At 35.4% G+C, this 24,789-nt stretch overlaps 5 protein-coding genes across 9 annotated transcripts; 3 read left to right on the top strand and 2 right to left on the bottom strand.

Annotated features, from left to right (window-relative positions):
* The first annotated feature begins 236 nt into the window (after positions 1–236).
* On the top strand, positions 237–1,176 carry LOC114181485 (CDGSH iron-sulfur domain-containing protein NEET). The gene is made up of 2 exons (XM_028067954.1): positions 237–589; positions 868–1,176. The coding sequence occupies exons 1-2, from the start codon at positions 345–347 to the stop codon at positions 965–967; spliced, it is 345 nt and encodes a 114-aa protein (XP_027923755.1). The 5' UTR covers positions 237–344; the 3' UTR covers positions 968–1,176.
* Positions 1,177–1,572: 396 nt separating this feature from the next.
* Positions 1,573–4,373, bottom strand: LOC114182409 (probable ribosomal protein S11, mitochondrial). Of its 2 annotated transcripts, XM_028069279.1 has the most exons (3): positions 4,165–4,372; positions 2,635–2,705; positions 1,573–2,547 (listed from the first exon to the last, which is right to left on the bottom strand). In XM_028069279.1, exons 1-3 carry the CDS (start codon positions 4,286–4,288, stop codon positions 1,834–1,836), a joined length of 909 nt encoding a protein of 302 aa, XP_027925080.1. In that variant the 5' UTR covers positions 4,289–4,372; the 3' UTR covers positions 1,573–1,833. The 2 variants fall into 2 exon arrangements, with proteins under 2 accessions (XP_027925080.1, XP_027925079.1); XM_028069278.1 differs by having other exon boundaries at positions 1,573–2,705; positions 4,165–4,373.
* Positions 4,374–5,185: 812 nt separating this feature from the next.
* LOC114182076 lies at positions 5,186–8,512 on the bottom strand. 2 transcript variants are annotated; one of them, XM_028068826.1, is made up of 4 exons: positions 8,251–8,512; positions 7,273–8,182; positions 7,042–7,190; positions 5,186–5,627 (listed from the first exon to the last, which is right to left on the bottom strand). In XM_028068826.1, exons 2-4 carry the CDS (start codon positions 8,176–8,178, stop codon positions 5,375–5,377), a joined length of 1,308 nt encoding a protein of 435 aa, XP_027924627.1. In that variant the 5' UTR covers positions 8,179–8,182; positions 8,251–8,512; the 3' UTR covers positions 5,186–5,374. The 2 variants fall into 2 exon arrangements, with proteins under 2 accessions (XP_027924627.1, XP_027924626.1); XM_028068825.1 differs by having other exon boundaries at positions 7,273–8,502.
* An 8,396-nt stretch (positions 8,513–16,908) lies between these two features.
* Positions 16,909–18,321, top strand: LOC114182405 (embryo-specific protein ATS3B-like). Of its 3 annotated transcripts, none has more exons than XM_028069276.1 (3): positions 16,909–17,089; positions 17,170–17,283; positions 17,929–18,321. In XM_028069276.1, exons 1-3 carry the CDS (start codon positions 16,955–16,957, stop codon positions 17,944–17,946), a joined length of 267 nt encoding a protein of 88 aa, XP_027925077.1. In that variant the 5' UTR covers positions 16,909–16,954; the 3' UTR covers positions 17,947–18,321. The 3 variants fall into 3 exon arrangements, with proteins under 3 accessions (XP_027925077.1, XP_027925076.1, XP_027925075.1); XM_028069275.1 differs by having other exon boundaries at positions 17,819–18,321; XM_028069274.1 differs by having other exon boundaries at positions 17,816–18,321.
* Positions 18,322–22,295: 3,974 nt separating this feature from the next.
* LOC114180276 (embryo-specific protein ATS3B-like) lies at positions 22,296–24,168 on the top strand. Its single transcript, XM_028066569.1, has 3 exons — positions 22,296–22,539; positions 22,652–22,765; positions 23,604–24,168. Exons 1-3 carry the CDS (start codon positions 22,417–22,419, stop codon positions 23,940–23,942), a joined length of 576 nt encoding a protein of 191 aa, XP_027922370.1. The 5' UTR covers positions 22,296–22,416; the 3' UTR covers positions 23,943–24,168.
* Positions 24,169–24,789: the final 621 nt, after the last annotated feature.

Below are 24,789 nucleotides of genomic sequence, written 5' to 3'. Positions count from 1 at the left end.
CAAATTTAAAAAAAAGTAAAAATAAAAACGAAAAAAATAATTACACCTTTGTGATAGATTGGTCACATGTTCATTCATGATTTTTTTTTTTCTTCACAGGAAAAGAAGTAGGACAAGAACATGTGTATTTGTGTCCATTCAAAGTGCTACGTGTTGTAGAACACAGGAGTGTGGCGTCCACAAGTTCAGGAACACGTGTCACTAGATTCGATCCTCTTCCTCTCTTATCTCATCCATTAGGGTTCATTGCAAGATAGTTGTTGTGAAGCCAAAAGGAAAGGAAAATAAACTCATAAACACAGCAAAAAATAAAAAGAAAGAGAAAGAGAGAGAGACCCTTTTGAATGGAGTCTGTTTTAAGCCAAGTTGGTGTAAGTTTCTTCAATGGGATTACCCCAAAAGGGGTTGTTGTTAGTACCCATTTCAAGGGTTGTTCTTTAGGTGTTGGTGGTGGTGGGAGACCAAAGCGTGCAGTGTTGGTGAAAGCTGAGGCTGTGGGTATAAACCCTGATATCAGGAAGAGTGAAGAGAAGGTGGTGGATTCTGTTGTGGTCACTGAAATCTCTAAGCCCGTCACTGCTTATTGCAGGTAAGCTTCACTCTATCAAGCTCTTGCTTTCTGGTTAATTCTAACATTGTATCATACTTTTCTGCGCCATTTTTGGTTAAGCAGAAAGAGACAAGAAAGCAATAGAATAGGGTGCATATCCTTTGTTTGAGGAAAAAATAGATCGAAATACTTCCTGTTTGATGAAAAGTGTTGTGTTAAGTCTATCTTGATATGGTTTTACCTTTGAAAGTTACATGTATGTGGTTTATTTACATCCATCCAACAAATCTTCATCTTACTGAGTGCTTTTGGTGCAGATGTTGGAGATCTGGGACTTTTCCTCTGTGTGATGGAAGCCATGTGAAGCATAACAAAGCCACTGGTGATAATGTTGGGCCTCTTCTTTTGAAAAAGTAGAATTATGATGATCATGGATTGTTTTCGTTGGAGAATTACATTAAATTTTAGAAGGAATTATTTAATGAATCAGACTTTGCATTTCAATGTTTTAATTGAAACTTGGCTTATGTTGTGAATGTGATTCCTTTTACTGTCTATTTTGATTTGTATCTTTGCAATAATTTTGTTTAAGTCAGCTGCAAGTGTCAGTATCTTTTTTATCTTCAGCTGCGAGTGACAGTGTGCAACCATGTGAAAGTAATTTCTTAAAACATTGTATTCATCTAAAATATATATAGTCCTTGAGCTAGAAGGACATTTATTATAGTGTATTATACCTATAAAAATTCTATCAATGAGCTTATTAAAGAATCTAACAATGAAATTCATTTCAACTAATTGAGAATCTAACTGAGTAATTTCTAGTTAACATGTAGAAGAATATCAATCTATTCATTTATCAACTGACAGCCATTAAGGGGAGTGTGTCACTCTGCAAATCTTGTCTTCTACAAGACTGCAGATCCATGACACCCCATTATATTGCTCTTCAAACTGTCAAATCAATGGTGTGAAATACAAATCTACATATAATAGAATAAAGCATTTTTCAAACGCCAGAATATTAATAATTGCCGACTTTAATATTCATTCAATGTATAAAAGGATGGTCGACAGTGACACAAAATCAACAATCAGTAGTAAATACTGTTACAGAAAGTTCTGGTTATTGAATCTTCAAAATTGTACAAAGGAGGAAGGAAATGGATAGTCTACAAATAATGTGCTCAAGATAAGTATCATCATGTGCCCAAAACAGGACCTAAAGTGTGTCTTCATCCAAGTAAAATAATGTTTTCTCCGACCACCTCAATAACAAACACCTAAATACGCCGTTTCTTTGGTAATCTGCAGCCATTATGGGGTTTTCTAGTGGTATCTTCAATGAATACAATTGGATTTCTACCGCCTCGAGAATCAGCAGTAAAGCCCTCCTTCCAGCTCAGTATTGCTTGCCTTTTTCTTCTGAAATGGGTAAATCCATTCACTTTCATGACCACAGATTTCAATCCCAAACCCCTAGATCTCCGGCCCACAACTTCCGCAGTTGCCTCGGCGGCATACCTAGAAAGCTTTTGCCCTGATTTCAGGTCTTTCAATGAACCAGCAGAGCCACTGAGTTTAACATTTCCTTTAGAATCTGTTACAGTCACAAAGGTATTATTACGTAACATCTTTATATGAACATGATCGGCATCCTGCTCATACTGATACTCAAAAGAAGAACCTCTCGTAAAATTATCTCCATCTAAAATTCCTCTTACAAAGTCCATAGGCCTAGAATTCAAGCCAGTCCCAGCATCATTCTCACTTTCGAGGTTTATGTTCTCTTTTTCTTGCATAAAATCGGGAGGGGCGTCTTCATTTGCTTTCACATTCTGGCCCAGATTATTCCACATTCTGGGATTCCTGTTCCCTATATTCTGCATAAAATTTGGATAGGCGTTGGCATTTGCATTCACATTCTGGTTCACATTATTCCAGTTTCTGGGGTTTCTGTTTTCTAAATTCTGCATGAAGTTTGGACGAGCATTCCCCTCTGCATTCACATTCTGGTTCACATTATTCCAGTTTCTGGGGTTTCTGTTTTCTAAATTCTGCATGAAGTTTGGACGAGCATTCCCCTCTTCATTCACATTCTGGCTAGTTTGAATCCTCCAATCAAAATTTGAACTAGAAAATCCCCTAACGTGTCCTGCGGTTACAAGAGAAAATTCCTTATAAACACTGTTGGGGGATAAGCTGGAAAAAAAATTAAACCTCTATATGAAAAATTAGATGATAGAGTTATTTCAACCATTTAAGAATCAGAATTCGATTATAAGCCCCAAACGCTACATGTCAAGAAAATCCAAATAAACAAAGTAACCAGTCACTACTGTACCAATATTTCAAACCAAATAAAAGGAAATCAGTACTTCAAAAAAAAATTAAAGATAAACCCCTTAAATGTAGGCATCCAAAAGTCATCATGATGAGAAAAAGATAGACGGTCTGAAGTTATTCAACATGAAGAACGCAAGATCCTCACAATCTCTAATAGCTTGAAGATCCCTATCAAAATCTTTCAAAAGAAGGGTACAGTCATTTTCCCACAACAACGGAAGCTTAAATTTTCATTCCTTCATATAAGAATAATAGAAACGAGTCCATTTGATTTGTCAAAATCTCTCTCTTCATGACATTAAAATAAAAAAATCACTCCTCCAGACATGGAAAAAGACCACTTCCAAGTTCAGCACAAGGTTTTAAATTGCAATGACGATTGAATTTTCGTCCGGATCGAAGCTTTTCCAAATCTTGCCAAAATCAAGGGGCCAGACCGTTTTCCAAAACCTTTGTTCAGCATACAATATTCATGTAATTTAAGCTAAAAAAATGATTACAAGCCGTGTTCCTCAATTGTAAGATCTTGGAGCTTGCGAACATTAATTTGGATAACAACTTAAGGTAATTGCATGTTTAAATACAGGTTCAGTATATATTAAAATAGAAATTTAGCAACACTACGCAGTCCAATTGGCTTGCATTGACTGAAGTTGTTATTGATCACTAAGCAAAAAGGGAGTTTATGAAAAAGTACAATGAAATCAGAGTGAGAAAGGGTAGATGGAAAGACTTACAGTCTCCCCATTGACATTATTCCTTGTAAAAAGCCACTGTTACAACCACAACTGGGAGCAAAGTAAATAGTAAACCCACAGCACAATCCTGATATATAACAAGTGGTAGAGGAAACCACGAGCAAAGCACTCATGCACAAATCCAACATCGTATCTAATACTATTATCACACGCAAAAAACATAATGTGAACCTAAAAATGACGAACTTCTCAGCATAGTTAAAAACTGCACTAAAGTGAAATCCATAATAAAGTAACAACTTAATTCACCACTTCGCACAAACCCAACAACACAAATCAGGGAAGATGAACATTCCCTTTGCCATAATATACTTTCCCATTTGAAAACAGCCAACACGGTCTCTAATCTCTACCCATCCACACATCCAAACGACGCTATCAAAATTACAAATGTAAGAACCGCTGCGACTTTCTATTTCCTCAGTTTCGAGAACCAAAACGAAAGATGATTCGATTCGTTTCTCCATTTCAAAACCGATTAAAGTGAAGGTAGAGAGATTCGAATAGTACCGTCGTTTAGAGGTAAGTGGCGAGGTCGCACAGCGGCATCGAATGGAAGCGCAGGTTTGGGTGCAAGGAGAGATACAAGAGAAGATCCACGACCATGGCGAATGCAAGAGAAAAATCGATACATTGGTTTCTTGTTGTAATGTTAGGGTTCTGATTTTCTGTTTCGTTTCTTCCTTAGTAGAAAGAAAGAACTGAGTACTCAATTTTTATTTTTTATTTTTCAGTTAAAAGACACTGGGCTTGTTTAAATGGGCCTGTGTTTATTTTAATGGTAGACTTTGCGAGTAATGCCTAAATAGAAGTCACAAACATGTTTCGAACAAAAAAACATCGAAAAATTTGAGTTAAATGTTCTGAAAAGGAAAATTATAAGGATTGTTCTTCCCATGTTGTTTCTTGCGTCAGGACTGAGACTTTCAGTCTCACAGTTTCACTCTTGAACTTTTCTACAGTTATATAAATTCTTCCTTTCAGTGACCAAGGAATAATTCAACTATAAAAAATGGCATTTTCTAACCATTGTTTCAATGCAAAGGTTCTTTTTAGCCATTGTTTATGTTATGTTTCAATGCAAAGTTCTTTCTTTTCTTCATAGATGTCGGAAACTTTAGATGTTTAGTCAATTTAGGGAAGAAGCTGTGTTCAAAAATGACTTCACAATGTTCGTATGAACGTGTCAAATTGACAAAAAAAGCAGTGAAAGTAATCAGTGAAATAACATACTAAATTTTAATGAGATCACCAATTTGAAGTAGAGTGAGATCATACATATGATAAGAACGGATATTATAATTACAAGAATAGATTTAATCTTTTCAGGAATATCATATGTGAAATTTCTTCTATTTATGGTATTAACTTCATTTTCTTCATTCATTAAATACGATTTCAACTCGTTGTTTTTTCTCTTTCATTCTTTTAAATTAAAAATTCAAATAAGTAGATTGGTTCGAATTGAATTCAAAGTTATCCAACTCAATAATCACTCCTTATAAGCTGTTTTTAATAAATTCACTGCACATCATAGAAAAAGTTCCTCTGCATTTATCATTTGTAAGAGAATGTAAGAGGGGTATTCTCACACAATCAAACAGAAAAGTTGATTGCAACTCTGTACAGTTTAAGCTAAACCGAATCTCCCATTGAAGTTTATAAAGAACCAAAAAACTTCCATTGAAGTTTGAATAGGTAAAGGGGTGGTTGTGCAGTTCTAAAGAAAACCTTGAACTCCACGTCCTGCTATGGCGTCTCTATATATAGAAACTGCTTCTTCCATTATCTTAGCTTGGGCCAATAATTCTGCTCTCTTTTTTCCGGAAGGATGAGTAGAGAGATAATTTCTGAGGGCAGAATCACCACCAGAAATCTTTCCCAACTTCTCATACACTTTAGGTGCCACCCGGGGATCATAGCCAGCTGATGCAATTAACAGCAGGCCAATGTAATCAGCTTCCATTTCCATCCTGTGAATAAATTGAGTTTTTTAGAAAATTTGTAACCCAAAAAACCAATCATTAAACGAATATTACTATTCTTGATGCCTCCATAATTAGCATTGCATCACAGAAGGTTTTTGTAATTATAATAATCTTCAATTTCAATGAAAATAAACCTACCAAGAAGAACAAACACAAACAGGCATGTACAATTTCAATGGAAAGCCAACCTTGAAAAGCAGAAAGAAAACACAAAGCGTATGAAAAATCTAACCACAAATAGTAATAGAAAAAGGTAATTAAAAAGAAGAAAAGAGGATGAACACACTATTAAAAAGATGAATTGATTATCACTTGGATCATGTTCATCAAATATCATGCGAGTTCAAGAATAGGTTTAAATTCATCAAAATACAATTGTCATTGGTCAATATTCTACTGAGTGAGAACATTTAGTTCTGAGAAGAAATAAAGCACCCCCCTCTTCTAAATAAATTATGTTCAAGAAACAGAAATTATCACTAGGACAGAAAATGAAACCTATTTCGCTTTTGTAAAACAAACATTATTATAGAATTAATACATTGAATTTACTAATTTGCGTAACACCTATATTGAGCACTCATCTACTATCATTCGCTCCTTTACTAAAGCCATTTATGCAGTAATTCATGTAGATGATAACTGCTAAGCATTGAACATACCATATATAGGTTTGCTTTCTAATGCCTTCATAAAATAAAGCATAGTGAATGTTCTGCTTTTTTTTTTTTTTCTCATTACTGTCCAGAGTCCAAGCCATATGGAATCATCCCAATCGGTTGGATTTGTCGCTTGTAGGATATTCAAGAAATCAATCATACATCCCTACATTCTATTGTGATTAAGAAGCTAAGAGGATAACTATTGACCATACAACTGCAACCTATATCAACTCTGTCATTCAACATGTATCCATCAACTGGATTCATCCTATAATGGTACAAAAACCATACATCTGAACACAAGATATATTCAAGTCACAGTAAAATATATAGTAATCATGCAATTTGCATATAGATAGTAAACACATAATTGGACATGAACTGGTTTCTGTTTTTAGCCTCTTCTTTTGTAATTTAAAAAGATCTCTAACTATTCAAAGAAAATTAATTGATATCAAGTTCATATAATGTTTCACATGTAAGAAAAATACAAGTACTTATGGTTCAACAGTCAAATTGAAGGAACATTGTGATAATCTACTCGTTCTGCTTGATCTGGCAAAGCAATTTATTAAGAAATCCAACAAAGCAACAGCACTGCTTTATAAATTCAACACATTTCAACAAGTCATGACAAGTATTATCTTTCAATGAATTTCCACTAAATGAATCTAATATTATTAAAGGTCACAGAGAAAATCAATTGGTTAGAAAGAGAGATAGTGAACAAAGCATACCGCCTGGAGAAAGGTAGGTGCAAGAAAAGGGATGACATTGTGTTTACTATATCAGGTGTCATAAATTGATAAAGGATCAACTGTAAAATAGCAAACCACAGGTTCTTTGTAATCCCCTCTGCACTGTGTCTTGCAACAGCATGCCCAATCTAATTAACAAGAAAACCCATATAAACTCACATGTCTGCATAAAAGAACAAGTTAGCAAGATGTAAGGTGTAGGCATAATACCTCATGTCCAAGGATTGTTGCTATCTCTGTATCACTTCTAAAATGCTCAAGCAAACCAGTGAACACAACTATCTTCCCACCAGGTAAGCAGAAAGCATTAACTACAGGCTCATTTACCACCAAAATTTCCCAATTGAATCCATCCAAATGTGATGTAGCAGCCTCGGAACCTTTCTCCTGACCCTTTTTCCGGCTTTGCTGAATCCATTTGTCATCAAGAATCTCATCCTCCTTGTTCCAATTCCCTTCAATTTTGTCACCACTCTCAGCAGCCAATGCATTCAATGTCTCCCTTCCATGCTCTTCACTTAGCGTAGAATGCTCTGATGCATACCCCAAGTCACTCCACACCTGCTCCTTCCTCAATCCTCTCTGCAATGCACCAATTATATCCTTTGCAATCATTTTCACCCTCACACTCTCAGGATGTATAGGAGGCAATATTTTGCCCTTAAAACCAGCCTTCATATTCTCAAATTCGCTCTCCCCAAGCTTCCTCTCCATGCTTTTTGACAACAGAATCAAATGGGTTCGCTTGGTGTAAGGAACTGTTTCTAAATTCCCAAAATAAACAGTGACTAAAACTCCAGAACCAACCACGACAACAATGAAAACGTGCCTAGGATTTTGAAACCAGCGCCTTGGCCCTCTTGGCCTGAAATGCTGGACCTTGTAAGGATCCACGTAGTAAAATCTCTTAGCCCCAAAAAGAAACGGATTGCGAAGGTTCTTGTTAACTCCATAAACGGCTCGAGCGCCTAGTCTCTGAGAAATTGAACAAAACGAAGAGAACCCCTTAAAGCTAGCTCCTTCTGATTGGCAAATTCTCGAACTAGGCTGAAAAATTGAAGTCTGAGACGTAACCCTTGAAGCCAAGTTGCGAAAAACCGTTCTGTACCACCCCATGATCCTGAAAACGCCAAATCCAAATTACAAAAACAGAAACAAAACACGGGAAATCTGAAGATTTAGAGCTACTCAAAATTCTTCTGGGTCCGCGGTTAGTCAAATCGTGGAGATGAACGAAGGAGTATGGTAAAAGGTGGAAGGTTGACGAAGACGCGAGAACATCACAACGTTAAGAATCGAAGAATCTAGACAGAGAGAATCACAGAAACACACGTGAGAACAGAAAAGGAAAACCAAATTGAAGTGAAGAGTGGTTTTCGGTATCATGAAATGAAACCGGTGTTTGCTATGCCCTGCGCTCAAGTAGTAGGCACAAAGAATGTGTTTGTAAATATTTTCAATTGATAGAATATTTTTCAATATAGTTACTATTACTCATTAATTAATGTAAATATTTTATCGTTTCTAACCTATCTTACAAGTAAAATAATATTAAATGGCTATTGTAACAAGTTAAATTAAAAAATTATGCAAAATTAAAAAGTAAAAAAAAAATGATAAAGGAGAAAGATTTTGTAAGCGGCTGTCTATTCAAAAATTGAGAAAGATTTTTTTTTTTCATTTTATTTATTAAATATTATACTTTATAATTATATTTATTTAGTAATTTGTTTTTAATTTCATTTTAATTTATTTTATAATTATTATCTCAGTATTTAGTTATATTTTTTAATATTTCATGTGATAATTTAATTAAATTTGTATTAAAGTGGTTGAGAGAGTGCTACATGACAGGGTATATCCAACGTTTACTTTGCATGTAAGAATTTGATTCACTCCACTACTTTCACCTTCGCCTAAAGTTATCACTTCACACAATCACTACTCTGTTATATTTTTCTTTATAGAGAGAACCACCATTCTTTCTTCTCTTTTCATCTCCATCAAAAACTCTTTCAACATTAGCAAAATTAAACACATCCACCTATGTTTCATTCATAGTACACTACAATACTTAATATGACAATTAATAATTTTAAACACCATTATAATAATTTATAATTGTAATTTTCTTTTTTTTTAAATAAAGAATAAATTAGTATATGGGTAAAAATAAGCGCAACTAAATAATAAAATTGTTGAGAATAGAAAAAGATTATAAAGCCCGGTCCAAAACCTTAAAAAAGAGTGGGAGTGCATCAACAAAATGATGGGTACGAATAATGATCTGACCCAAAATATTTTAAAAACACAAAAAGAGTGAGTATAACAAACAAAGAAGTCCAAAAAAGGCCAGCCCATATTCATTTTCTGATTATTTTTATTTTTACTTATTATTGTTTTTCTTTATTCCTAACACGTTTTAAAAAAAAGAACAACCTACGAGCTTCTTCCTTGTCATCTTCAACCCATAGCTCTGCTTCACTCGAACCACACCAGCCGTGACCAACCCCTAAACCCGCCGGTAGCATTGCTATCAAACCGGACTCGTATGTACCGTCGCGCCATATCATATAATTATAATTTCGATTAATACAATAATAATTATATATTTATCATAATTTTTAAAATTATTGTACACTTTTTAATATATATAATTCATGTATTATATAATATTTTTAAAAAAATAAATATATCGACCTATTGTGACGTCCCATTTTTAATAGAATACTCTACCTAATAAGGCATCACAAAATTTTGATAAAGAGACCTAAGCAGATAAACATGAAACGTAAGAAGGATAACTAGTACAGTCATCCGGAGTCACTTAAAAGAAACTTAGGCATACCACATTGTCCTAAGTAAAAGGAAATTTAAAAAGGGGTGCAACAGTTTTGCAAAAAGGTTGCCACTAAGGCAACTAATACAAAAGGCCTCATGGCCCTGAAACTATTCCTAATACATCCAGACAGGGAAGTCTAGGCCGCACCGCTGCGTCTCCCGGATCCATCACGAACCTCCCTCTCATCTGCTCCCACCAGTAAGGTGATCATCGCAAGAGAGAAAACATAACAGAAAACAAACACAACATGCAAGGGTAAGCTAGTGCAATATAAGACTTATCATGGTATAAAGGAATAAGTGCGTAAACATTCTCAGACATACAACACAGAGGCACATAATTCATGTTATGACAAGCAAGCAAACACTATGACTCGATTATCCGGATACATATATTAAGATCGGATTCACTGGACGCTTGCACTTGTGGTGGCCTCTACTGCTCTGCAGAGCCATTGCCAATGGGTTTCACCCTACCACACACAAGGTTAGCCTTTTTAAACGTCTAAGGCCATTATCCTGCCAAAGACTAGGGCCTCCCGCTACTCTCACCACTTGGGTCAGTTTGCTCTACTTGAGACTCATTGACCCTTTAGAGTTTCGGGATGCGATCCTTACTTGAATCCTTACCTTAATATATACACTACACGCCACCATAGTCTCCCCATGGGACTCATGGAATTACGCCTATCTCATCATCACAAACATATGTCTCATACAATTCCCACCTCTTTTTGGTCATTCATCCACTTGTCATGTTAAAACATCACGAAGCCACAAACTCATGATCAATCTCATACCAAGCATGCTAATTTCATTCATAAGAATTCCAAAACACCCAAACAGTTAAGAAAACATGTCACACATTCGCAAACTCGCTCAGGCGAGACGCTGGTCTTACTGACGCAGCGGATTCTCGCTCAGGCGAGATGAACAACGTGGGGCTTCCACGATTTCTCGCTCAGGCGAGATGAGCAACGTGGGGTCTCCACGATTTCTCGCTCAGGCGAGATGAGCAACGTGGGGTTTTCACGATCTCTCGCTCAGGCGAGACCTCCTCGCCTGAGCGAGACATGGCGTCGCTCAGAACGCGGACTGGTCGCCTAGGCGAGTTCTCGTGGCAGTGAGTGCTCTGATACTCTCGCCTAGGCGAGACGAGCTCACTTGGGCGAAAATAGCAGAGTTCATCGCTGTCCACCCACATGCAATGGCGGAAACCGCCCAGATCTACCCCCAAACACACATGCAACTCCATTTCATCCAATAAAAACACACTATGCACGCATACAAACAGACAACGACCGAAAACAGGCAAGAATAACTTAAAACCGATGAATCTAGCTTCCCTTACCTTGGTTTAAGTACCACAAGACAACAGACCCGCGATCAACGAAATAACAGCTCCTGAACCAAGGAAGCGGGCTAGAACTGGAAAAGAGGACAAAACTGAAGTTAAGAATCTTAACTCTAACTCGCACCACGCGTTTTAAACGGAGAGGAAAAGGGAATGAACGAACCAGGAGCTTCGAAGTTCACTTACCTGAAACAAAGAAAGGAGTTTTGGTAGCTTGGAGACGTGCGGATGGTGTGCCCTAGCAGAGTACCTAACAGAGGGCAAGGTATGGAACTGCTGTTTCTGAAAAAAGAAAAGTTGAGGAATGAGGAGAATGGAGGGCTTGTGTTAGGGTAGGGTGCCCTTCAGAGGGCTGCCCTTGGGCCTACGAAGGGCCAGGCCCACACCTCTGGGACAGCAAAGGATAAGAAAAAAAGGCTTACAATATCTCCCCAACAACAAAAATTTTTCGTCCTCGAAAAATTAGACTTACCAGAACAGATGCGGATATGAACTCCTCATGTCCTCCTCAAGCTCCCAAGTAGAGTCACCCGTCCTCTGGTCCCATATGACCTTCACAAGACTGGTGGCTCTTCCCTTGCGCTCCTTCACTTTGCGGTCCTCTATAGCCACGGGTTGCACCACTACCTGGAGATTCTCCTTGACTTCCACATCCTCCGCTTCCAACACATGTGATGGGTCAAAAACATACTTCCGTAGCTGTGAAACATGGAAGACCAGGTGTAGATTAGCCAACTGGGGTGGCAATGCAACCTCATAAGCCACGGACCCTATCCTCCTCAAGATCTGATATGGACCCAAAAACTTAGGAGACAGCTTCCTTGAGCGGATAGCCCTCCCCACACCAGTGGTTCGGGTCACCCTCAAGAACACATGCTCCCCAGCCTCAAACTCTAAGGGTCTCCTTCTTCGGTCTGCATATGCCTTCTGCCTACTCTGAGATGCTTGCAACCTGTCTCTCACTAACTGCACCTTCTCTGTGGTTTGTTGCAACAACTCAGGTCCTACCAAAACTGACTCACCATCCTGGTACCAACATAAGGGAGTCCTACATCTCCTCCCATACAAAGCCTCATAAGGCGCCATACCTATACTCGCTTGGTAACTGTTGTTATAGGTAAACTCTACCAGCGGTAACACCTCGTCCCAACTGCCAAGGTGATCCAAGATACAAGTCCTCAGCAAGTCTTCCAAAGACTGAATCACTCTTTCTGACTGGCCATCCGTCTGAGGGTGATAAGCAGAACTCATCCTCAACCTGCTGCCCATAGCCTCCTGCAGTGCCTGCCAGAACCTGGAAGTGAACCGGGGGTCTCTATCAGACACTATGCTACTAGGCACTCCATGAAGTCTCACTATCTCTCTGATGTAGAGCTGGGCCAACTTGGTCATGGACATTCTGAGATTCACTGCCAAAAAGTGAGCACTCTTCGTCAAACGATCCACCACCACCCATATAGCATCATGTCCTCTCACGGTGCGAGGCAAGTGGGTAACAAAATCCATGGCTATGCTATCCCACTTCCACACCGGAATATCCAAGGGTTGAAGCGTTCCACCGGGTTTCTGATGCTCCACCTTTGCCTTTTGACAAGTCAAACAGGCATACAAACTGTGCAACCTCCTTTTTCATGCCCTGCCACCAAAAGTTCTCCTTGAGGTCTTGGTACATCTTAGTCATGCCGGGGTGCAGACTAAGACGACTCTTGTGTCCCTCCTCAAGGATTAACTTCCTCAACTCAACATCCTCTGGTACACAAACTCTGCCTCTGAACCTCAACACACCATCATTCCCCAAGGCAAACTCCTTGGCCTGATCCGTCCCCAGTAGTTCTTTCACCTTTTGTAGGCTAACATCACTTGCTTGCCTTTCCCTGATTAAACCCAGAAAGTCACTAGATATGACCAAGGTGCTACACCTGATGAATTCCGGCTCCAACTCAAACCGTAGCTTCATGTCTCTGAAACTCTCAAGCAATTCCAACTCTTTCATCATCAAGTGTGCCACATGCATTGTCTTCCTACTCAATGCGTCTGCCACCACATTCGCTTTCCCTGGATGATAGAGAAGCTCGAAGTCGTAGTCCTTTAAAAACTCTATCCACCGCCTCTGCCTCATATTCAACTCTTTTTGATCGAAGAGATACTTCAAGCTCTTGTGGTCACTAAACACACGGAACTGTGCACCATACAAGTAGTGTCTCCATATCTTCAAAGCAAAAACCACCGCTGCTAACTCTAGGTCATGAGTGGGGTAGTTCTTCTCATGAACCTTCAACTGCCTTGAAGCATAAGCCACTACTTTCCCCTCCTGCATCAACACACATCCAAGACCCTGATGAGAGGCATCACAGTAAACCTCAAAGGGTTTACTCACATCTGGGATTACCAACACTGGAGCACTCGTCAACCTCTGCTTAAGCTCTCTGAAGTTCTCTTCACATCTATCAGTCCATGCAAACGGTTGGTCTTTTCTGGTTAGCTGTGTCAGGGGTGCCACTATCTTGGAGAACCCCTCTATAAACCTTCTGTAATAGCCAGCTAAACCCACGAAGCTCTGAATCTCTGACACTGACTTGGGACACTCCCACTGTATCACGGCCTCTACCTTAGCTGGATCCACAGCTATACCCTGAGCTGATATAATGTGCCCCAAAAACTGCACCTCTCTCATCCAGAAGTCGCACTTTGACAACTTGGCAAACAGTTGCTTCTCCCTCAAAATACCAAGCACTACCCTCAGATGCTCGGCATGTTCCTCCTGCGTCCTGGAGTAGATGAGAATGTCGTCTATGAAGACCACGACAAACTGATCTAAAAACGGACGGAAGATCCGGTTCATGTAATCCATGAACAAAGCCGGGGCATTAGTCACACCGAACGGCATGACAACATACTCGTAATGCCCGTATCTGGATCTAAAAGCAGTCTTCTCAACATCTTCTGCCTTCACCAGAATCTGATGATAACCCGACCGGAGATCAATCTTGGAGAACACTGACGCCCCATGTAGCTGATCCATCAAATCATCTATTCTTGGCAAGGGGTACTTATTCTTGATAGTCAGCTTGTTCAGCTGCCTATAATCCACACACAACCTTGAGCCACCGTCCTTCTTCTTTACCAACAAGACAGGCGCCCCCCACGGCGAAGCACTCGGTCGTATAAACTGTTTCTCAAGCAGTTCCTTTATCTGCTTCTTCAACTCTACCAAATTATCCGGCTACATATATTAAGATCGGATTCACTGGACGCTTGCACTTGTGGTGGCCTCTACTGCTCTGCAGAGCCATTGCCAATGGGTTTCACCCTACCACACACAAGGTTAGCCTTTACACGTCTAAGGCCATTATCCTGCCAAAGACTAGGGCCTCCCGCTACTCTCACCACTTGGGTCAGTTTGCTCTACTTGAGACTCATTGACCCTTTAGAGTTTCGGGATGCGATCCTTACTTGAATCCTTACCTTAATATATACACTACACGCCACCATAGTCTCCCCATGGGACTCATGGAATTACGCCTATCTCATCATCACAAACATATTTCTCATACAATTCCCACCTCTTTTTGGTCATTCATCCACTTGTCATGTTAAAACATCACGAAGCCACAAACTCATGATCAATCTCATACCAAGCATGCTAATTTCATTCATAAGAATTCCAAAACACCCAAACAGTTAAGAAAACATGTCACACATTCGCAAACTCGCTCAGGCGAGACGCTGGTCTTACTGACGCAGCGGATTCTCGCTCAGGCGAGATGAACAACGTGGGGCTTCCACGATTTCTCGCTCAGGCGAGATGAGCAACGTGGGGTCTCCACGATTTCTCGCTCAGGCGAGATGAGCAACGTGGGGTTTTCACGATCTCTCGCTCAAGCGAGACCTCCTCGCCTGAGCGAGACATGTCGTCGCTCAGAACGCGGACTGGTCGCCTAGGCGAGTTCTCGTGGCAGGGAGTGCTCTGATACTCTCGCCTAGGCGAGACGAGCTCACTTGGGCGAAAATAGCAGAGTTCATCGCTGTCCACCCACATGCAATGGCGGAAACCGCCCAGATCTACCCCCAAACACACATGCAACTCCATTTCATCCAATAAAAACACACTATGCACGCATACAAACAGACAACGACCGAAAACAGGCAAGAATAACTTAAAACCGATGAATCTAGCTTCCCTTACCTTGGTTTAAGTACCACAAGACAACAGACCCGCGATCAACGAAATAACAGCTCCTGAACCAAGGAAGCGGGCTAGAACTGGAAAAGAGGACAAAACTGAAGTTAAGAATCTTAACTCTAACTCGCACCACGCGTTTTAAACGAAGAGGAAAAGGGAATGAACGAACCAGGAGCTTCGAAGTTCACTTACCTGAAACAAAGAAAGGAGTTTTGGTAGCTTGGAGACGTGCGGATGGTGTGCCCTAGCAGAGTACCTAGCAGAGGGCAAGGTATGGAACTGCTGTTTCTGAAAAAAGAAAAGTTGAGGAATGAGGAGAATGGAGAGCTTGTGTTAGGGTAGGGTGCCCTTCAGAGGGCTGCCCTTGGGTCTACGAAGGGCCAGACCCACTCCTCTGGGACAGCAAAGGAAAAGAAAAAAAGGCTTACACCTATCAAATACTTATCTTGATCGATACAAATATACAAATATTATATTCGTACATCTTACGTCTTAGGTTTTAAATGTTCATCTTAAAAAAAGATAATACTAATTGAAAACAAATAGGAGCGACACCGAGCAGAGGCAAAGAAGGACCAACAAGTCCATCAACAATTCAACAAGCGCGGTAATAGGGCAGTAGGTGTGACATGGACATTGCTTCGTAAAATTATCACTGTTTTTCAATTTTTATTTTTATTTTTAACGATACTTTCAAACAACCGTTATTAAAAGTTATATTTATTTATAAAATTATTATCATGTTTTTGTTCCCAGTAATAAATGTAAAACCGTCAAAAAAAAATCATGAAAACATATTTTATATCAATGAATATTTCATTGATATATTTTTAGGAAATAGTTTATAAATATTTCATGAATTATTTTCACTAGCACTTTAATTCATGTCGTAAAGGAAGTATATAAAGCTTTAAAAAAATGTATCTTAAAAAATTTATGTCTGTGAAAGTTTGATTAGTTGATATTATTGTTCACCTTTTGTTATCAAAGCTAAAGTTATTACACTCAAACCACCAATTTGTTTTGGATTGAAATACATGTCACAATTTTTTGAGTCCAATTTTTTTAATGATTTTTTTTTTTTGTGTTATCCTTAAAAAATATTATTTTAATGTATTTTAAAACTTTAAAGTCATTAATTATAAATATATTTTTAAGACACAACAGAAAAATAATTAAAAAAAAAATTCTCTGACAGAAAATATAAATTTATTTATTTTTCATTAAAGTGTTTCAAAAGTGAAAAAAAGAGTCATTTTTTCATAAATGGAACTAATTCATGTTATGATTAGTTTATAAAAAATCTGATATAACTTTTATAATTTATGTATGAATTAATTTTAACTTATAAATATTTTTTTTTTGAAAAAACTTATGAATAATCTAATTCAAACAAGTAGTGTTTATTTTATAATAACTTAGGGTGGTCCTTTATTGAGGTACATAGTTGCATATAATTAAACTGGTAGTTATCTAAAGCACTACTTCTATATTGACTTTAGTAGTGAAAGTTTATGCAGAAGAAAATGATGAAGCAGGTTCTTCTTTTCCTCTGCTTTGCCTCTGCTTTAACCCTTTCATTCTCAGAGTCCAAATCTGATTCTCTTCAAAATCCTGATACTGATTCCTTCTCTTTTGGCTATATTCAGGTACGAAAGTGTGTGATCTTTCGAGCAACACCTTTTTTTTTCTATTTTGTTTTTTCATGATTAGTTTTTGTGTTGAATAGACGAAGACCCCAGAGAACTGTTCTTACCTTGTGATTATATCTACAAGTTGTTCATCACCCAAGTTCACATGGGAGAAGATCGGAATTGCTTTTGGAGATGCTCATGGCAACGAGGTTTTGCTTCGCATTTATCATTCAATTAATTTTAAATGTTTGGGTTAAATATGTAAATTTTAGAATTAGTCCATTTCGAAACTTTGAACTAATTTAGTCCTTTATTTTTTTAAATATGCGGATTTAATCATTTTAATCAAATTTTGTTGGATTTACTTGATATTTCGTATGTATTTCAAGATTATATTTGAGTTGTTTATATTGTTTAATGCAATTTTATTTTAATGTTAAGTCAAATATTATTATGAAACAATTCAAAAGGTATAAACAATTCAAATGATATCATGAAACACAATTAAAACATCGAGTAAACTTAACAAAATTTAGTTAAAATGACTAAATTTATGCATCTTTAAAGTTAGGGACTAAATTAGATCAAAGTTTCAAAAAAGGTCTAATTCCAAATTTTACTGAAAAATAAGGAATCAAACACATATTTAATCGTTATAAGAACCATTGAATATTTTTTCTTAGTTATTTTTTAACTTAGTTAAGTATCTTTTTTTTAAAATACTCAAATGTTGTGATTTAGCAGGTATACAAACCAAGATTAGATGGTCCAGGGATATTCGAGCAATGTTCTTTAGATGTATTTCAGATAAATGGGGCATGTTTATCTGATATTTGTTATCTGTACCTATATAGATCTGGTGCAGTGGATGATTGGAAACCTGAATCAGTGAAAATCTGCTACAACAACACATGGTTTCCCATAATCAATATACACTTCTCCCTCCCTGATGCTAAATGGTATGGCCATTATTGGTGTAATACGAGTCATCCACCATATCTGGCAAATGGCCTTCCCTTCCGAAATGGTGTTTTTTTCTAGGGGATAGTTATGTTGTTTGAGTGTAAGAATTTATATAAGGAGTTAATAAGGTATTAGAAATTCAAACGTGAGTCTAAGTTTTACATTGAGTAAAAATGAAAAAGTTGAACAACATATAAAGATCAAGGCTCATAAACTCATCATCTTAAAGTTTTGGATTGAGAGTGATGTCAATATCTTATATAATTGAACTCAGGTTTCATTGATGTTGTATCTTTCGTAAACCTAACAAAAAGTTGATTTAGCGTGATTACATTCACATTTAATCTCTATTTTAAACAAGAGACTTTATTTTTTCAAGCATAATTTTGTACATTGAGAATGAAAAGAAAAATGCCCCCTAACTTGAAAACATCCATATTATTTTAACAATAATTAATTACAAACTTGTAATCATATTTAAAACATTCACATCACAAAACTTATGAATTTGAAATGCATTTTTCTAGGTTGCAATTTCAAATAACAAAATCAATGTGGTCGGAAAATCTTCCATGTTTGTTGATGTTTTGGAAGAAAAAAATTTAACAATACTATATAGGATGAATAGAACCGAGTATGACATGTATATTATTTAGCAAATAATATCTATTCATAATGAGTTATACTAATTAAGATTATCTTAATGCTAAATCTCAAAAAAATATTTTGGAAGTGCTAGATATATAAAAATTTTAAAAATATAAAATATATGAAATATACTAAAATAAAAAAAAAGTCTATTTAACATTAAAAAATAACAATAAAGATGTGAAATGTACATTTTGAATGTTTCAATATTGGTTTGTAATTATATGTGATTTATATACGTTTGGCACTCAGATACACATACATTATACTATATAATACCTACATGATTTTAAAAGATGAATAACACATGTATAGTAGTAATTTTGATCACTTTTTATCAATATTCCAACAAAAATTATAATAAACAATATCTTCATAAAGTTCAAATCAACCTTGTAGATTATATCTCAAAACAGTATCTTCATATTTTTGAATTTTTTTAACATTTCAAATAATATGAACCCGAACAAACAGCACTATTTGTCTTAACGGGCCATCCAAATATTTTATATAGGTTTACTTGATAGCAATTGCTTATTGCACCTGATCAATTTCTTCCTGCACTCTTTTGTTTTTATTTTTTAATTTCATTCATACCTTTCTGTTTTTTATTTGGAGCTGTCCTTTATATTTCGGAAAACAATTTCCAGACTTGTAATATAATTTTTAAGGCTAAATTATTCTTTTATCCTTCTATTTGTGAAGTAATATCAGTTTGGTTCTCAAGTTTTTTTTGTTTTAATTTGGTCCTCATTTTCTTAAAAGTGATTCAATTTGGTCGTTGTCGCTAATTTTGACCAAACGGTGTTAAAGTCCACGTCACGTGTCAAATTTTGGTTTTTTTGAATTTTTTTATTTTATTTTTTTAAAAATATTTTATTTTTTACACGTGTCACTCCACATATGTCACGTGTCAAAATGATTCAATTTGGTTCTTATATTTATTTTAGTTTCAATTTAATTCTAATTTTTGTAAAAATGAAACAATATTGTATCTCCTTAAATTGACACTCAATTTAGTATTTGTATAAATCTTTTGATGATATTCTTACTGAAATTGACATTTTTATTAAATATTTGTAGACCCCAAACTTAATTTCAACAATTAACAATTTTGTCATCATATATAAAGACATCAAGTGTATCATATTATACAAACTTAGTGAAGATTAAAAATCAAATAACTTGTCACACATAAATTTAGGAACTAAATTTAAAGTTTAAAACAAAACCAAAGTTTAATGATTTGTATAGAATTTAAAGTTAATTTAAAATATTTCTAGAAATATTTAATAAAAACATTAATTTTAGTAAGAATATCACCATAAGATTTATAAAAAAGAAGTAAATTGAGTATCAATTTAAGGATGGACAATATTGCTTCATTTTTATAAAAATTGGAACTAAATTGAAAATAAAAACAAATATAGGGACAAAATTGAATTATTTTGACATGTGACACAACTGTGAAGTGACACATGTAAAAAATAAATAAATAATTCAAAAAAATCAAAAATTGACACATGGCATTGACTTTAACATCGCCTGGTCAAACTAACGACAAAGACTAAATTGAATCATTTTTAAGAAAATGAGGACCAAATTGAGACAAAAAATACTTGAGGACCAAATTGATATTACTTGACAAATAGAAGGACCAAAAGAGTAATTTATCAATTTTTAAATATTGAATCCATAATAGTTGAGTTGAATATTGTAAGATCCTAAAAAATGTTGTAAAAGTGATACATGTTTAAAAGTAGCGAGATTCAATTATTTTATTATTAAAAAGTTGTAGTGTAAATAAAATTGATATAAAAGAGTTTTATTATTTTAAAACATGCTAGAAATCACTTTTTTAGAGTTTTTTGACTTCTCTCTAGGAGTTTAGAGTTTTATCTCTCTGGTCATCTGATTGAAGATTCGAGACTGTATGATTGATCCTCTCGACGAGTTCTTCAAGTTTGACCGATCAACATTTGCGTAAGTTGAGTTTTTGTCCTCTTTTTGGTCTTTTTTTTTGTCGCATGTGAGCTCTCTTCCGCTTGCATGTATCATTTTAATCATCAATAGCATGATCTAAATCATTGAGTCTAGTGTCAACTACTTGTGTGATTATAGATCAGAGTTATGTTTTATAACATGTTTGTAAGTATTTGACACAATTTAAATATATGTGTGTATGAATATCCCTTTTGCACATTAGCTTACCATTTTTCTATATTTTTGTCTTGTGTTGTTTGTCTTGCTTTTGCGATGATCACCTATTTGGTGGAAGCAGAGGTGGTTGCAGGTTTAGAGGAACCTCTGGAGGATGAGGAGCTATGAGTTAGTTTAGTGGGAGTAACGAGAAGCTGTAATAAGTGGTTAATTTGTGTATAAAGCTAGATTTGGTTTTTAGTTGTTTTGTGTAAAAGTTATATTCTTATAGTCATATCGTTTATAAGACCGTATTAGTATGTCTTATACATTAGATTACCTGTTTTGAACACTGGGCTAAAACATCCTATTTTCTTAGTTTTTAAGCTGCTAAAATTGGGATGTTACATTTTGGTATCAAAACAATTCGTCCTTAGGATGACTTGAGGGTTATGGGTTTGTCATGTGTGGCGAGTTTAACTATTCAAGTTTAATAGAGTTTGTTTGTGAAACTTTATTTAAAACATAAAACATCTTTATAAAGGAATGAGAGTGCACACTCATGACTAGATCAGATGTAGTTTTCCTTTCTTAATTCTAATGGTTTGGGGAAATAATAGTGTCAAAAGGTTTTGACTATTAGTAGATGTTATAGTTGTGCTTTTTGTATCCATGTTTGTTTTGTTGCACCTTTGTGATTTGTGTTTAGTATTTATAGTAGTAGAGCAATGCAGATTCAAGATTTATTGTCTGAAAAAAACTTGCTGAGTCTGATATTTTACATGACATTTTACTGATACTTATAAATAAAGTATCTATTTTATAAAATAATACTAATTTAATATGATGACAACAATTTAAATTATTTATATTAATAAGTTTGATACGACAATTTTAATTTGGATTCAAATATAAATATAAGTAATCATATATTTATTATGTTTTTAAAAGTTATTATACACTTCTCAATATACTTATATCACATTTTTTACATTTTGTATCTTATTACTTTTAAAATAAATATATGAATATATAAATACATATCGTATGATACATGCTATACACCTTAACTCAAGACAAAATATGTGTTAGTTTAGTTAGTTGTTAGGCTGAAGAAGAGATAGCACGTTTTCACTTTTTAATACAATTTTTTGTTGATATTTATTATTATTATTATTACTACTACCAAGAACAAATAACAAGAAAATGGAAGAGAAGCTAAACTGACACGTTTCATTTTAATTCAGAATTTCGTGGTCCCGTGTTGTTTTTAGTGTTACCTTACTGCTATGTCCATGCATCTCTTTTAAAATTCAAACTCGTGCAAAGCACGGAAAGGATATACCAGTAAAAAATAAAAACATGGAACATGGAATGACATGGACAAGGAAAAACGCAATAGATGAAAAGTCGCATTTATCCTTCCTTCGTTAAACGACCCTTTATCCCTGCCGTTTATGTGGTGCCGTGATGCATATAAATATTGTACCCATAGATTCCAAAGCAAAACAAAGAGACACAGACATTGAACTTTGACCATTTTTGTGCAGAATTTCACAAAATTTTGGGGTTTTCAGTTTCTGAAAAAGAAAATGATCAAGTTTGTTCTTTTCTTGTTATGCTTTGCCTCTGCAGTGAGCCTTTCATTTTCAGAGTCCGAAGCTGTTTCTGGGAAACTTCATGCAGCTGAATCCTTCTCTGTTGGGTATATTCAGGTAGTTTAATCTTGATTTTTAAGAAGACCCTTTTTTTTTGTATTTCATTTTTGGAGTTTAATTGTGCTGTCTGTGAAAACCAATTAATGCTTTTATTTTGTCTGTTCAATAGATGAAAACTGCATCAAACTGTTCGTACTTGGTGGTTATAAGCACGAGTTGTTCATCGCCCAAGTTCACAACGGATAAGATCAGTATTGCGTTTGGAGATGGTAAAGGAAACCAGGTTTTGCCTTTTTCCTTCAATAATTTTCGATTTTCAAGATTTAGTTGTTTATTCATTGTGGTATGTGTTTAAAGAAGGGGTTAAGATATATTTTTGAAGGAAATATTGATGAATATGTTGTTTCTAGAAGAGTTATAGCAAACCCTTAATTGAAGTTGAACTCCAGAATAAAAGGTCATGGATATTCCTTATTTTGCAGCAGTTCACACTGTTACTGTATGGTTCTAAATATTGTTTATCTACATTTCATTTTGGTGGAGCCAGATTTGTTTATTGTTTTGTAGTAGGGACAGTTTTGGTTTTCTGTAGTTTGACAGAAAAAAAAATCTTTTTCTAAATAAACTGGGCAAATAAGTACTCTTCTATCCCTTGTTCTACAGCTGAAAAGGTTTTTGTTTTTGTTTTTAAAGGCTAACAAACAACCTTGCTGAGAGCCAACTAACAGAGTACTAGATTCTTGCTCATATTTAATAAAAAGTGATTAATTTTTGTTTTTGTTATACTAAATAAAAAATTATTCAGATATATTTTTGTTGTAACTTGGTTCATGAATTTTGTCAACAAATAGGCCAGCTTTGTAGGTGAAAATTTAATGATTTTTATCCTAAAATTCTTTACTTGTAATTACTATGAAAAAATAATCATTCTTTTTTATCTTTAGGTGGGTGATAATAACATTTTGCATTTGACTAAAACACTAGAAATAAACAGCTAGATACCTTTAAACCCATGTTTGAAAGTTGCACATTCAAAGTGAAAAAAAATCTGAGTAACAAAGGCTCTGCAGCAGCCTGAAACCTTTTGATGTGATTTGTTTGCTTGCAACATGATTTACCAGGTGTATGTGCCAAGACTAGATGATCCACTTTCAAAGACATTTGAGCAATGTTCTTCAGACACATTTCAGATAGATGGTGCATGTGCATCTCCCATTTGCTTTGTGTATCTTTATAGATCAGGTGCAGAGCAAGGTTGGAAACCTGAGAGTGTGAAAATCTTTGGCTATGACTCAGAGCCTGTTACTTTCCCTTTCAGCACCTCCATTCCCAATGACACATGGTATGGCTACAATGTGTGCCAAACTCCTCCTTCTCCTTCTTCTTCTGCATTCCAACTATCATCTCAGAAATGGCTCATGAGTTTGGTTCCAGGCTTTTTTGTTAGCCTTCTGCTTTAATAGTGTTATGGAGTTTATCTAATACACCAAAAGTGCTTTTACATATGAAAGGTAAAACTTAGTAGTAGTGCACTCTATAGCAGCAGAAAGTAGGGACATGATGAGATGAGATGTGTAAGACCCTTGGCCAAAGTCAGTTACTTTGTGACTTTGTTTTTATGCTTTATGGGAGTTATGTTATGTTGAATTTATGGTAGTTTTATGAAAGGAGAAATGCTGGTATATCTATCTATCTAATAATGCAATTTTTAGAGGAAGTGGTTTTTATCTATTGATATAATATAACTCAATGGTTAAGTTTTTCTTCAAGAAGAATTTCACATGCCTTTGATTGATAAATGGAATTCACACTTTCTTTAATTTTAAAGATTTCTTTTATGTTTTTTATAAAATGATTTTCATAAGTTTTTTACTTTTAGAGCAGTTGTTTACATTTTTGTGTGTTTCTAATAAATGATACCTATTTTCTCTATATATGTAACAGATTGATGCTCATTTTTCTTATTTTATTTTGAAATATAGTGTTAACTAAAACTCAAATTAAAAATTATAAAAAGTAAAAATTAAAGTTTTAAAATATGAAAAATTGAATAATTTAATCATTATATATAAAAAATTAGGAGTATTTAATCATTATATTCTGTTTATAATTTAATCAATTCTAACTCAATTCTTCACTTCAATCGTATAATGCTTCATTGGCGTATTAACATCTATATTGTGTTTTAACATTCTAAAAAAATCGTTCTTAATAAGATAGATAGTCACCATTGTCGTTGCATCACCCTTAAACTTTAGTATTAATGTGTACTTAATTTTTGTAATGTGTTTCATTATCATAATGATG

The sequence above is a fragment of the Vigna unguiculata genome, chromosome 4 (genome assembly GCF_004118075.2).
Source record: "Vigna unguiculata cultivar IT97K-499-35 chromosome 4, ASM411807v1, whole genome shotgun sequence".
In the NCBI taxonomy this organism is placed as follows: Eukaryota; Viridiplantae; Streptophyta; class Magnoliopsida; order Fabales; family Fabaceae; genus Vigna; species Vigna unguiculata.
Note: the sequence above shows the minus strand (reverse complement) of the source record. Positions and strands in the feature narration are given on the sequence as shown.

Coding starts and splice junctions, on each gene's coding strand:
- LOC114181485 (XM_028067954.1), top strand. CDS start 345: ATGGAGTCTGTTTTAAGCCAAGTTGGTGTAAGTTTCTTCAATGGGATT. Junction 590..867: donor CCCGTCACTGCTTATTGCAG/GTAAGCTTCACT, acceptor CTTTTGGTGCAG/ATGTTGGAGATCTGGGACTT.
- LOC114182409 (XM_028069278.1), bottom strand. CDS start 4,288: ATGTATCGATTTTTCTCTTGCATTCGCCATGGTCGTGGATCTTCTCTT. Junction 2,706..4,164: donor CCACTTACCTCTAAACGACG/GTACTATTCGAA, acceptor TTGTAACCGCAG/GACACGTTAGGGGATTTTCT.
- LOC114182076 (XM_028068826.1), bottom strand. CDS start 8,178: ATGGGGTGGTACAGAACGGTTTTTCGCAACTTGGCTTCAAGGGTTACG. Junction 7,191..7,272: donor CAACAATCCTTGGACATGAG/GTATTATGCCTA, acceptor CTTGTTAATTAG/ATTGGGCATGCTGTTGCAAG. Junction 5,628..7,041: donor CACCTACCTTTCTCCAGGCG/GTATGCTTTGTT, acceptor ATTTATTCACAG/GATGGAAATGGAAGCTGATT.
- LOC114182405 (XM_028069274.1), top strand. CDS start 16,955: ATGCAGAAGAAAATGATGAAGCAGGTTCTTCTTTTCCTCTGCTTTGCC. Junction 17,090..17,169: donor TCTCTTTTGGCTATATTCAG/GTACGAAAGTGT, acceptor TGTGTTGAATAG/ACGAAGACCCCAGAGAACTG. Junction 17,284..17,815: donor GAGATGCTCATGGCAACGAG/GTTTTGCTTCGC, acceptor GTTGTGATTTAG/CAGGTATACAAACCAAGATT.
- LOC114180276 (XM_028066569.1), top strand. CDS start 22,417: ATGATCAAGTTTGTTCTTTTCTTGTTATGCTTTGCCTCTGCAGTGAGC. Junction 22,540..22,651: donor TCTCTGTTGGGTATATTCAG/GTAGTTTAATCT, acceptor TCTGTTCAATAG/ATGAAAACTGCATCAAACTG. Junction 22,766..23,603: donor GAGATGGTAAAGGAAACCAG/GTTTTGCCTTTT, acceptor ATGATTTACCAG/GTGTATGTGCCAAGACTAGA.